At 37.5% G+C, this 13,914-nt stretch overlaps 1 protein-coding gene across 3 annotated transcripts in view; it reads right to left on the bottom strand.

The window, feature by feature from the left end:
* LOC128016527 (DENN domain-containing protein 5A) overlaps positions 1–13,914 on the bottom strand; it is a 46,934-nt gene that overhangs the window by 23,589 nt on the left and 9,431 nt on the right. For 2 of the 3 annotated variants that reach the window (XM_052601093.1, XM_052601091.1), the window contains exons 2-6: positions 9,556–9,624; positions 8,820–8,929; positions 6,516–7,188; positions 2,315–2,502; positions 1,569–1,883 (exon numbers count right to left, since the gene is read on the bottom strand). In XM_052601093.1, coding sequence (XP_052457053.1) covers positions 1,569–1,883; positions 2,315–2,502; positions 6,516–7,188; positions 8,820–8,929; positions 9,556–9,624 — 1,355 coding nt within the window. The remainder of the gene's footprint in view (positions 1–1,568; positions 1,884–2,314; positions 2,503–6,515; positions 7,189–8,819; positions 8,930–9,555; positions 9,625–13,914) is intronic. The other variant, XM_052601092.1, reaches the window with a different exon arrangement.

Genomic DNA, 13,914 nt, shown 5'->3' with positions numbered 1-13,914 from the left:
GCATACAACAACTAGGGCCATATGATTTCCGCGATGCAGAAAACGCGGAGGGAATCGCGGAATCCAGTCATAAAAACAGAGTTTAACGGAGTTTAACAGTTTAATGCGGAATGGCACGAAATTTGACAAATTGTGAATGAATTAATCAAAAATAGGTCATTGCACTTACATCAAATCAAATATGGACTAATATCTGTAAATATTAAGCCGGAACAGTCTATTTAAATATGAATCCTGCATGTTCTGTGTGTCTCTGTTAATGAATGGAGCAGAAGCGCGAGTTCCTTTATCACACACACTGAAGCGCGCGTGCTGTCTCACTAAATAAGGACGTGAACACATGAACAACATCTCCAGAACTGCACTGACAGTCACTTCATGAGCATTTGACCGTTGTCACATCACAATACAAAGAACTGTAAAGGTACGTCGACCCGTCAAAATAAAAGTCCGTTTTTTTTTTAAGGTTTAATCACACAACATTTCTTCCATGTTTTATTTTTAATAGTAAATCCCCTTTGTTTACCAAAAAGTTAAGTTTGCTTAATTTTTAATAATTAAAAGATAAATTAAATTAATGTTTTATGTGTTTAATGTTTAATGTGCATCTCAGAAAATGCTTTATTTTAAACCCCAACTGAATGGCACTTAAATGAACTTAATTCATCTGTCAACTTTATTGTCATTGTTCACATTACGAGTACAGACAGAGAAACAATGGGTAATAATTAAATGTTTATTTTTGATGTATGCAATGCATTTTATGCATTTAAAAAGTAAAAAAAAAATTCTAAAAAAGGAAACTTATTTGTTCATTTTAAGAGCCCCAGGAGTCTTATTTTCTCTCGCATAAATAATATTGCACTTTAATTAAGCAAAAACACATTTTATCCGATTACTCGATTAATCGATGGAATTTTTGGTAGAATACTCGATTACTAAAATATTCGATAGCTACAGCCCTAATCCCACTTTTTAAAAACCGGGATATTATACCTGGGGTACCCCTTTTCTAACCCGAATATTTGGTCTTGTAAACGCGTTTCGGCATATCCCCATCAAAATGTGTGTTCTGCGCATGTTCTATTCGCAAGGAATCTTGGTCTTTTGAGTCTTTGGATACAGGAAGAAGAATCGGAAATGACGCATATTGCGTCTTACGTCCAGACGCTAAACGTGCGTCGCCGTTTACATCGGGATATTGGCGACTGATTACACATTCCATGTATACAGGAGTAACTCTCTCTGCTCACGCATGTAAACGGGTTATCCCGAATGTTTCAGAAACCCAAATAGTGACCTTAATCCGACCATAACCCGAATTTTAACAGCGTGTAAACGTAGTCACTGTGATAATCAATCAGCTAAAAACATGTTTTTCATAAATTTGTGATAACAAAGGGACAAGTTGGAATTGGCACCTGTGCCTTGTTGTCGATTACCCCATAAAATCTGTGTATATATTACAGATTATTGCTTTAAAAAACCATACCAAACTTTTCACGAACATTGTCTGAGTCAATTATGTGTGTGTTAGGTATACATTGTGTCCTCATTGCCATGCTCACCTTCTCCAGACTGACTCCAGTCCTCTTGACCAGCGCTTGCAGACGAGCTATGGTTTGGTTTTCTCTCAGCAAGTACGAGTTGAGCGGTGAGCCAGCCAGGTTGCCGTTGCGCTTGTCAGAAGCCATGTCACCCGAGGGGAAGCCCCTGAGCCTGCCCTGGCCCTCGCTGCACTGTGGGTTTGCCTCTGAAGATACGCCGAATGCCAACAGAACCTCCGAGATCTCCTGGATGAACTCCAGCTTGTTGGGGAACTGAGGCAGGTCCTCAGGAAGCTCAATAAAGTGGTTGTCAATATCGACAAAACAAAGGTTGGCCTGAAGAGTACAAGAGTCATTTCATCAAATTATGCAAAGGAGTAATTTCTGAAAAAGATTATGAACTTCCAAGACAAACTAACAAACCAAAGACAAAGTACGTTTTTCTAAAAGGACACATTGAGGTGATCCATCAGAGATTGCTTTCCCTGCACGTTGGTGATTTCTTTCATAAGCACTAAAAAAAGAAAAGTGCCAGTATACCTGACAAGCAGGAAAAAGTTGACGCATGAGCAAAAAAGATGTAAGCATTAGTCTTTTCTTTAACTGAGATTCATGTGAGGCCAAACAGACCATTATGATCACGACCTATAAGGCTGCAGCACTAATTCTTTAGGAAAACCACATGACATTGTGAACATGAATTCATCATCCTGTACTAAACTGCAGGATGAGTCGGTTCCCTGGGAGAGCGAGTGTGTGTCATGCACCTCTTGGGGAAGCTCCAGCTTGGTGCGGTCATCCTGGCCGTTGGAGTGCAGACCCATGAGGTAGGGCACAGGAGCGTCCAGGAAGTGGAGCAGTGAAGCGGGCAGGATGGGCACGTACACATGCTGCCATTGGAAGGGGAACATTAAAGCTGTGATGCTCTCGGCTACCGTCATCAGCCGCTGGTAATCTGGAAAGAGACACATTCAGACACGTCATCCTCAAAGCAGGGTTACTCTACACAGAGCATCAGACGACACGCTGATGGACCGTCCACAGTCTGCTCATTCACCAAATGCTGTGTATTACTCACAAAAATGGCAAGAACTGTTTGAAATCACCATCTATCTTCATCATCACATATGTCATCATTTTCACACTCTCATATTGTTCCAATTTCTTTTCTGGAACATAAAAAAATTTCTTTTGAAGAACGTTGGTGACAAAACGGTTCCGATTCCCATTAACTTCCATTGCATTGCTTATCCATACAATAGAAGCCAAAGGGAACCGAAATTGTTTGGTTACCAACTTATCTTCTTTCAAGTTCCACAGAAGAAAGAAAGTCATGCAGGTTTGGAACAAAGTGAGAGTGAGTAAACAATGACAGAATTTGGATGTATTTGTAAAAATGTATGAGGATCAACGGTTTTTATTCCAGTTTTGGATTTTTTTTGTACTGTCATTTTTGTGTGTGTGTGTGTGTGTGATAGAGATAGAGAATGTTCTTGACATTCACTCATTCGGTTTTTGTAGAAATGCTTAAATTAAGTGCTTCTTGAGCACACAATGGATTCTCAAGTGGGCATTTAAAACTATAAATACCACAATATAGAGGATAAATTATTCAGTATTGTTCTCATACAGACAAAACCAAAACAAAACGGGATTTTTTGCACCCTGTAGTCACGACTGTCAGAGAGACAGGAATACTAAACCAGTCTCTAAGCACCCTGAGTAACAACAACAGGCCTATTCACACACACACACACACACACACACACAGAATCCTCAAATACTGACAAAAACTGATGTAGAAAAGCTTTAAGTAAACAATTTTCATTTCACAAATGTCACACATAATTACAAAGAAATGGCAAGAACCATTCAGAATTACATCTGAATTTTTTAAGCAGAAAGTGATTCGACAAATGTTTCATCAAATTTGTAAACAAAAACAGTACATTTTACAAAAAAATATATTATTTCAGTCGTTCAAAATCGCATGCTTAATTCAATGTGCTACCATTTCTTTGTAATTATCTGTGACACAAGCAATTTCAGTTTCAATGCGTTTAATGATAAAAAAAATCAGAAAGAGTCAGAGGTACACTTATAAACCTGCATTATTCATTTCTACATTAATAACATGATTTAAGTTATTTTTTAGGTTTTCTTCATTTTGCCTAAAGAAAATGTGTTTTCATAAATGTAAATAATTTAAACAATTAATTATTATTTAATAGGAATTAATAACAATGTTTCATTAAGTTATAATAATATAGAAATTTAAGTTAGAATCTTTACATCAGATCAGATTACACATTAATCTAATTGACTATGGTATAGATATAGTCTATATAATAGGAAAGATATATTCTATATAGGAAAATGAGCAGTAACTGCCAAACATCTATTGATCTAGAAAGGGCCAGGGTATTCATATATGCTATAAATGTGCCTGTTATTTATAGAGCAACGTAGGCTATCTTGAGTTTTAGAGCTCACATCCTGCTGTGTGTGTGTGTGTGAGTGTGTGTGTGTATGAGTGCAGCTCTATCTAATGACATCAAGTCCTTTTCTTTCTGGACTCTCACTGTCCATAGATATTACACCATAAGCATGAGCCTTCTGGATACAGAAAAGGATGATGTAATTTCTAGCCAATCATATTTATGCTGCATCACCACCATCCTCCTTATCCGGAGAACGGTTGCTAAGCAACACCACAGCAATGCATCCTCCCAGCCCCCGGTGGTTTTGTAGTTACCTCCCGTAATTCACTCTTCCTTGTTAAGAGTAATTGATCCAATCAGCACATCTGCCACTGAATCACAAAACAATCTTCTCATGCTGCTTCAAATTCAATCTAAAATGGCCTGCCGAGAATTTCCAGCAGGAAACTGCCAATTATATTGCGTTTAACATGTGAATCAAACAAAGTACATTTAAGTGACAATTTCATAAATATAGTGACGATAATTTGACATATTGTGAGACGTATTCCGAGATTTTATGAAACCTTCAAACATATAACATATGCAATGATAAACACAAAAGACTAAGCACTTTATTAAATTTCAATTAACTCCTAAATGCATTCACCTCAATACTCCACAGAAAGCTTTGAGTTTCATTTGCAAACTACCAGGTGATTCTGAGAAAAGGGTGGGCTGTGAGTTTGACAAGAATTAGAGAGAACAAAGCGCTGAGATGAGCTCACGCGGACACTGAGATGGAGAGAGAGTGTGAAAAGAGAGAAGGAGCATGTCGCAGTCCACTGCAATATAACCGCCTGTTTATTCTCTTGTCTCTAACCAGCCTGTACTGAACAGAACAAGCCAAAAATCCAGAAAATGAGCTAAAATCAATGTTTGCATGGCATTTATTTATTCACGTATCTGTCAGATTAAGGCCGTCAGATTTAAATTGGCTTTCATTTGAAAAAGCTAAGTTGTAGTTGGCAGCAAAAAAGCAATAGGCCTACTAATTAATGTAAAAAAAAAAAAGAAGCATTAACTAAATTAAAACGTCTCTGCATTTACTCAATTTGGACTATTAAGAACAATGATTTATGACTTTGAGCAAATTACAGCCCAGAATCTTGATATTTCCCATTTAAACAGCAAGCTAGTATGGGACATATGGAAGGGCTCATCTTTTTTAATAAAACAGCCAATGGCCTTTAGCTTACATTACAGCCATAGACCAGAATTTGTTGTTCTAGTTAGCTGGTAGAATGCAGGGGGTCGAGGTTTGCTTAATTAGCATTACCTGTCAGCTAATGCTAGTAAATGCCATAACTAAACCATTACAAATAGATTCTTTTGTTTAAAGTAGCCAGGTGTAATATGTAAGGTTGCAAAGAGATGGTCAATTTCCTGAAACTTTCCAAAGAATCATAGAAAATTTCTAAAATGTAAAGTTTTCAGCCAAAAACGGGAAACGTTTTATACATTTTGTCTGTTAGTTTAGATGACAACACCATTTTTGGGACTGAAAATGCATATTTTTTGAAAACGGGTTTTCGAAAAAGTTACTGTTGACGTTTCCTTGTAAAAACCCAAAACTGGAATCTTTGAAAATGTGGACATCATGCACACGTGCGTAGTACGTTTAAGGTATGTAGACATGCGCAGTATGTGACGATTTTAAAAGGCACGCATGAACAAACAAACACAACAATGGTGGAGTGCATGGTACTGTTGTTGCAGTTTAAGAGTTTGCTAATGCTTGTTCAGCAAAATGTGGATTTACTTACAACTAACAGCAGAGACGCATCATATACACAGGGCACAGGGCATTTTTGGCCATTTTCACATATATGTGTAAATGCAAATTGTTTTGAAAATATCGTTGTGTATACGTGAAACTTTTTAAATATGCATGGGAAAAACGTTTCTGTTTTTGAGTACATCGTTGTCATTTAAATGTAGACTTAAATCTTCAATTTAATATGGGAATATTTTTTCAGTCAACTGTTAGGAACAGATTTCACATCAGCATGCCTTAAATGTCTATGTCTATGTAGGCAGCTTACTAGGTTTTGTAAACAAATAACCACAACCACTGCATCTTTGATGATGTTTCTATTAATAAACTAATCTCATGTACACTTCACACTTCCGCCCAAGAATGACTTGTTTAAACAGGAAGGGGCCATCTGACTGACATGAAAGGACCCGAACATTTGATAACAGGCGTTTACATGTGAGCTACTAAGTGTCAAAACTTTAAAAGGCGCCACAAATCTTGGTAACTTTGTCAAATTCAATTTCTCCGTACAAGAACTCGTAGGAACAGTCTGGCAACACAGATTTCCTGCAGAAACTTTAACTCCTAGAAACTGTGTAAAACAGACAATCAGATTAGAGCTTTCCATTTAGAGAAACCCCTTGCTGTTTTTGTGTGGAATTTCTCTGAAGCTGAGATAAATCATACGCAGGCACTAGGTCTACAGAAGTATGAGTGATAGTTACTCACGTTGCGAGTACAGAAGGATCTGGATCTCCAGTAGTGCACAGGTGAAGAGCTGTAGCACGTTCTCCACTCCTAGCAGCTCAAACACCTCCTGCAGGGGGAAGTCAAAGAGGGGCAGCTCAGATGTGCTGGGTCTCTGACACACCACTGGCCCGTATACGCCCGAGAACTTCAAGGAACGCCCGGCCGGTGGCAGCGGGACCTCGTAGAGGACGTTGTAGACGTAGCTCTCCAGCGGCAGCGGTGGGGGCTGAGGCGAGGTGACAGCCTGGTGCAGCTGTTCCAGGACACTTCTGCAGGCGTGGGCGAAGGCCATGGGTGTGATCAGACAGATGCATTTGGACACGTAGAGAGTGTCTCGACTGATGTCGTAGGAGTTGAAACGCTGCAGTCGAGACAAGGAGGGAGCAGCGAGCAGATGTTGAGGGGTGGGACGGGTGTCTTCTGGACTGCGAGGTGTGGGTGGTGTGTGCAGTATGTCGTATTGTTCTGCATTGTGCATGTGGTAGAGCGTCTGCATGGCACTGCAGATCTGCTTGCTGGTCACCTCCTCGAAGAAGGTGAGGGCAAAGCCGTAGGTTCGGGAGCCGTCCTCTCTCGTGATAATGAAAGAGTGGAACTGGGGCCCGCGGATGTCTGTCTGGGTGCGGAAGGACAAGCCCTTTGGCATACAGAGCTGTGGGGGAAACAAACAAAAGGTCTAAGGATGTACAAATATAAAAAATACTCTTTTTGACCTTCAACAAGTTCAATTAACTTGAGCCACTTCATATATAATTTCATAGATCATTATAGCAGTGGTTCCAAACACGTTCCCTTGAAGCTGCACATTTAGTAGCCTAACAAAAACTTTGCAAGATATGCCTTTAGGAACCTGTTTGGGAAACACTTCTATATAGCACCCATGCATATTAAATGTATGATATGGCCATTGCAAGACTGTCGAGAAGCATGCATGTTTGGACAATTAACAGATGGCTGGAGAGTGCATATGTTCTATTTTCGTTGCAGTTAGCTGTGCTATATTCTAAATACAGACTGGGCAAAAGGGCGTTGTTAGGCATGACCAGCAGCACCACCTCAAGTGCCTTCCTGCTTTATGACAGGGTAAAGATACAGGACGGGTTGGTGTGTATCCCAAAAAGAATCACATTTTTGCAATTCTGAGGAATCAGGAATTGTTAGTCGACTCTAAAGCTGAAAATATACTTGTTCGTTGCTGTCTGTGTGACGTAATTGTTTTAATCAGCACAGTTCGCTGTTGTCCATGCACAAAAAAATACTTAACTGTGCATGAGACGAAACGAAAAACAAAATATGAAGTAACCTGGGCCTTAAAGAGATAGTTCACCCAAAAATTAAAATTACTCAACTTCAAGCCATCCTAGTTTTATATGACTTTCTTATTTCAGATGAATAAAAGCTCTGGTGAGAATATGCTAGTCTTGTGAGAACCAAGTTTTGTGTGCAGCAAAGGAAAACCAGTATACACTTGGCTTATATCACATCATTTTTTTTTTTTCAAATCCTAATTTTTTATTTTTTATTTGTGACCGGTGTCTTGTTTTTCTCTCTCCTCTGCGCTTTCGCTTTCATTACTTCTCAACAGAGCTTATGCTATGCCTACATCCTACATCATCGACTGGAACACCACTAACCCATATACACATGTAAGACAGTAAATAGAAGCTAAAAATTATAGTTATAAAGTTTAAAATATGTATATTTTTCTTACACAAACACAACAGTTCCCTTCAGAAGGCCTTTATTAACTCCCCAGTGCTGTGTGGAGTGCTTTTTATAATGGATTGATGCACTTTATTGGCCTTCAAAATCTCAACACCCACTCATTGCCAATATAAAGCTCAGAAAAGCCAGGGAATTTTTTAATATAACTCAGACTGTATTCATCTTGGATAAGAAAGTCATATACACCAAGGATAGTAATTTTATTTTTTGGGTGAACTATCCCTTTAAAGGTTGGTGTGGAATAGACAACTTGTTCATTCACTGATTAATTTGATGACTCCAGGTTTGATGACTCCAAGTTACTTTATTTTTGTAGTATGTGGCAACTAGTGAGTGTCTTTTTGAATATTATGAGTGAGTCTTTAAATCATTCAATCAAAAGATTGGCTGGCAGTTGTTCAGCTTCCCTCAGAAAATGCACTGAACTGCATCAAAGCTGTTATGCTGTAGAACTATCACAAATTTCCATTGCATTTCCTGGTGGTCACCTTGCTTTCTAGAAACTAGAATTAGTTTTTGAAAAGCCCATATTGGTAGACCTCAATGTGTGTCACTCACCATGCCCACAGCATCCTGGTCAAAAGGGTTCCACTCCACATTGTCGGGATAGTGCGCTAGAACTTTAGATTTAAAAGTTCTCCGCAGTGGACTCTGCTCAAAATTCTCACCTGAGATGCAAACAGAAAGAGAAAAAGAAAAGAAAAAGATACACTCAGAAAGCTCTTTTCCAGCAATCATCCTCAAACCTTCATGGCAATTCAAGCAAACCACATCACAAATGTGATGCAGTGGTGTATATCTTAACATTAAATATATACAACAATCTTCTACAAGACATTTGTTTAGAAATTTGCGAAAAACATAAGAAAACAGAAATCAAACCCAGTCAAAGCCAAAAGTGCTAGAACAGATGAAGCAGAGAAGTGTTGCAACGCGTGGAAAAAGACATGCCTCGAAAATCATTCCAAGTGAAGGAGTTACAGCCCACCAAGCAAACCTTGGCCAAATTTCACCAAGCAGTGACTGACAAACAGTTTGAAGTGCTAATAAGTTGCTGCTGCTGAGAGAGGAAGAGGAAATGGAGTTGAAGTGATAAAGGACAGGAAGACAGGTGATCCCACGCTACCCGACCACGCAGCCGTCTCACACATGAGCAAACAGCGGTGTTATGAAAGAAGTGTGTGGAAAGGTTAAAGGTTAGCGGGCACAGGCCGAGCTGTGGTTGACTGTGATACAAACAGGAGCACTGACTGCAGGAGTGAAGAGCATAGTGGGGGACGGGGAGGGGGGTTACCTTCTTTTGCACCCGCCAACTGTCCGGCAACATCTCTGAATTTAGTAGCCTGTATATACTGGCAAAGAGCTACACAACAGATAAAACAGTTAATCACTGACATGAGGAGGGTGTGTAATCTTCACTTATTACTTAATATAGACAACACCATTAGTGCACTTCCGGAAGTCCATTAAGGAGAACAAGCAGTGTCGCTTAAAAAAAACAAATGAAGAAATAAATGGTCAAAAAAATATTAATTACAAAATAAAGTAATAGGCTAATTATATTGTAGTTAAATGTCACAAAACAATAACTTTTAAAATAATAAATATACATATAAAAGTATTTGATTTCATGTTTAAAATATTGTTAAAATGCACAATTAAAACAATACATCAATACAAATTTAAAATAAACAAATAACAAATGCATTTGACATTGATTGCTTTATACAATAGTTCACCCAAAAATTCAAATGTATCCACCCTCAGGCTATACAAGATGCAGATGAGTTTGTTTCTTTATATGAACAGATTTGGCGAAATTTGGCATTTTATCACTTGCTCACCAATGGCTCCTCTGCAGTGAATGGGTGCCATCAGAATGAGAGTCCAAACAATCTATCATTGATGTTTTATCTCAAAACTGTTGCATCTAGGCCAAAATATGAGTCCATAATACATACATAATCCATAATACAGCTTCCTCAAGTGAAAAAGTCAATCCCCTGTTGTCCTTGCACATCAAAATCCACCGACATATTTGATTCTATTCATTTTTGCTTAGAAACGGTACTTGATCTACGCATATTTCTCTCTCAATTCAGATTAATCAACTTTATCAATGGAGAATGCAATATTATAGATACAGATAGAGGACTCGTAGGTTAGCTGGAAGCAGTAAATTGATGGACTTGACTTGTGCGTATTATTCTTATATTTTTATCAGCTGTTTGAACTCTCATTCTGACGGCACCCATTCACTGCAGAGGATCCATTAGTGAACAAGTGATGTAACGCTAAATTTCTGCTGAGTTCTGATGAAGAAACAAACTCACCTACATCTTGGATGGCCTGAGGGGGAGTAAACATTCATTTTGGGTGAACTATTGATTTAAAAATGTCTTGAAACCCATCTGTTCCATTCCATTGCATTCTGTCCATTGTTTTGGAGATGTTAACTCCTTCTGGTCACAGATTCTACCGATTAAGTGTGTGTAATTTTGTTTTTGAGAAGTTCTGCTCACCGTCACACACACATTAGACACACGGCATGTTAAAACAACAGAGACTGAAGGCGGTGTGCGCACGCATTAATGTCACAGGTGTTTTCCTCTCCTCTGCTGCCCACACATTAAAAACGGACTAATGTAAAGCTCTTCTGCTTCCTTATCAGAGACAGTTTAAGATATTCAACTAATCTGCCATAGACAATGAACAATACAGCCTTGATGAAACAAGAACAGACTAGTCTCTGAGGGATATGTCCCTGAGGAATATGTTCAGGTTTAAGTGGCGGTTAAGAACATGTTTATTTGTCACCAATCTTCAGAGACAGGGTGCGTTCTGGCCAGGAATGTGTGGAATTACCCAACACAAACACTAGGGCCTCCTGGGCCGGTGTCAAGCTACAAGAACCCACCAGAGACACCTCCACAATCATTATATGTCAACATGCTACTATATTTAGTATGTTGATAAATTAGGGATTTTTCTGTTCTTTATTAAAGTTTCTAATCTGCCATTTTCCATGAAAATCTTGTCCCCATACAGGTTATTGTCCTTTTTCTTCTCAACTTCTTTATAATAATGTGTAAAATACTAAAATATGAGATTCAGTTTGAAATAAAACTAGTAAAAGATAGTGTGTAAACACTAGAAACTCTTAGGGGAATGTTACATAACGCCCGAGAAGCAAACACCAAGGTGGATGGTAAAATCTTTATGTGTGAAGAGCCAAATGATTATATTATTAAAATATTATTCATCTTTTAACTCTCACTACAATAGATATCTAAAGGAAAAATTATTTATTTAATAATAGATTCTTACACTTTTTATTCATCATGACCTTTAAGAAAATATTCTGGCATTAGCTGAGATGTGTTGTGTAATATAATATTAAGGCCTCGCAAAATCTCTAGCCCGACATCCTGGGGCTATTGTGTCTTCCAGTCGGGCTACCAAAATATCTCACCACCCTGCCGTTTACACTTGTCCTTCAAAAGTGTTCAGTTTAGTTGTATCAAATTTAACGACTCCAAGTCAAAACACAGTGCGGGTGTTTTTATATGAATGAGTCTCTGAAGGGTACCGACTGCCCTAAAAAAACTTTCGATGCCATTTTCATTTCATTTTACAATACCTGATAAAGCAGTGCCTTTTTTTGTACAGTATACAGTCGTTATCAGGGAAACGTAATTTCTGCTGTTTCAAAAGCCCCTCCTGCTTGGTAGAGAATGAATGTGCATTTTCAATCGTCCCATCTGCTGCTTTAGTTCAGACCAATCCGAAAATCGACCAGTTTTTATGTAGCAAACAAGCAAGTGAATAAAAGATAAGATATATATTTATTAGTTTTAAATTATATAATTATATAATAATTATATAATAATAATTTATATGTTTGATTCATCCCTTTTCTTAAAATGGTTTAAAGGCTGAAATGAGATCATGAAATGTGTATCACTTTATGGTTAATAGGTCACCATTGTGCTACCCTGCTCTGTGTTAATTTTATTTGTGCAGGCCTTAAAAAGGGTAATAAAAAGCCTTAAATTGATTTTCAAAAACCCAGCGGATAACGTGTAAATAGTAAAATAAAATTCCTTCCTCGATATTTGTGTTTTGAAACTGTTTTTGATTGGCTTTTTTCTATATTTAATAAAACTATCCTTTTTTTAAAATCTGGGCTAATTAAATTAATTTATAATAATATAATATCCATTAATATAATATCTAATATCTAAGACTAATATCTCATGCATTGTGTATGCAAGAATAACTGATGATGAAGTGGTTATGCAGCCATTCAGAAATTCGGTAGGTTTTCACTTCTACTTGTGGCGCAATTAGTTATAATCACAAATCTACCAATGGAATTAATAGAAACACTTTATATAAATCAAAAACAAAAAAAGCTGAAAAAGTTACATTTAATGGAACCATTCCTAAAACATGTATGGACTTAAAGAATTGTGGTGTATATATATATATATACACCACAATTCCACAATTGTGGAATCATATATATATATATATATATATATATATATATATATATTATTTTACAGTAGAATTATTGTAAAAATGTTAACGTTTATCCAATACACCAATGTCAGCCATAAAATATTTAGTTATTATATAGACATAAAATATATAGATATATGCATTATAAAATTATATCTAACTCAGAATGTTAACCATATTAAGCTCAATTTATTTCACTTACACAAATCCCTATATAATAGGTTCCGCAAGCAAATTGTGGTCACCAGTATTCATGAGATGTCCACATGAAACTCACAACCACACCAGAATCATCTCATTATGATTCATGGGAATGCCTTCCATGTTCTTTCTATTAACCGAAACATGAATTCAGAGGCAGACCCACACGCAGAGGCGGACAGACTGGAGAAAGCAATCAGCTCTGATGAATGAAAAGACTTCGTCATGGTTCATCTGCCTTGTTATATCTCTGCCAGCCCCTCACATATGATTTGTTTCGGTCATGGGACTGTCAGCACAAAGGCCTGAGTTCAAGTGAGAATGAGCTAGCAGCAATGAAGCCAATGAAAAACTAAACACTCATCATTTTGTCAACAGCAAACAAGCATTAGATATTATGAACTGCAAACAGATCAATAAGGCCAAGGTGAAAAGCCCCGCTGCTGTAAACAAACCAACCAAAAAGTACTCAACAAGAGGCGAAGGGGCCAGATTCAAACCACAACAAACAGCAGGGCCCAAAATATATTTTCAATATTTCTTAGTGGTTCTACCATTCTATATGTTTATTTCTATTTTTCTATATATAAATTATTTGCTGCTGATTAGAGCCCATGCACCATGATTTAATTTATTGTAAAACAGCTGTAAAATTGTGTGTACAAAAAAAAAAAAAAAGTGAGATATCATTCTCTTTGGAATTTTTTTTCAAAAGTTGATTGCTCATGAAAGACCCCTGAAAACCACTTTGGTACTTTTACAAAGAGCATCAGAGCCATAAGATACCATGAAATAATGCCAAGGGGGAAAACACACCACGAGATGTGGTTTTCAGAAAGGTCAGTGCTTTAGAAAACACAAATAAACCTTATTTCTGACTGCATTACATTAAAATAAGTGGTTCAACAAACCATAAAGTCCTTTACAC

This window comes from Carassius gibelio, chromosome A7 (assembly GCF_023724105.1).
Source record: "Carassius gibelio isolate Cgi1373 ecotype wild population from Czech Republic chromosome A7, carGib1.2-hapl.c, whole genome shotgun sequence".
NCBI classification, from domain to species: Eukaryota; Metazoa; Chordata; class Actinopteri; order Cypriniformes; family Cyprinidae; genus Carassius; species Carassius gibelio.
This window is presented reverse-complemented; position numbering and strand designations above follow the sequence as displayed.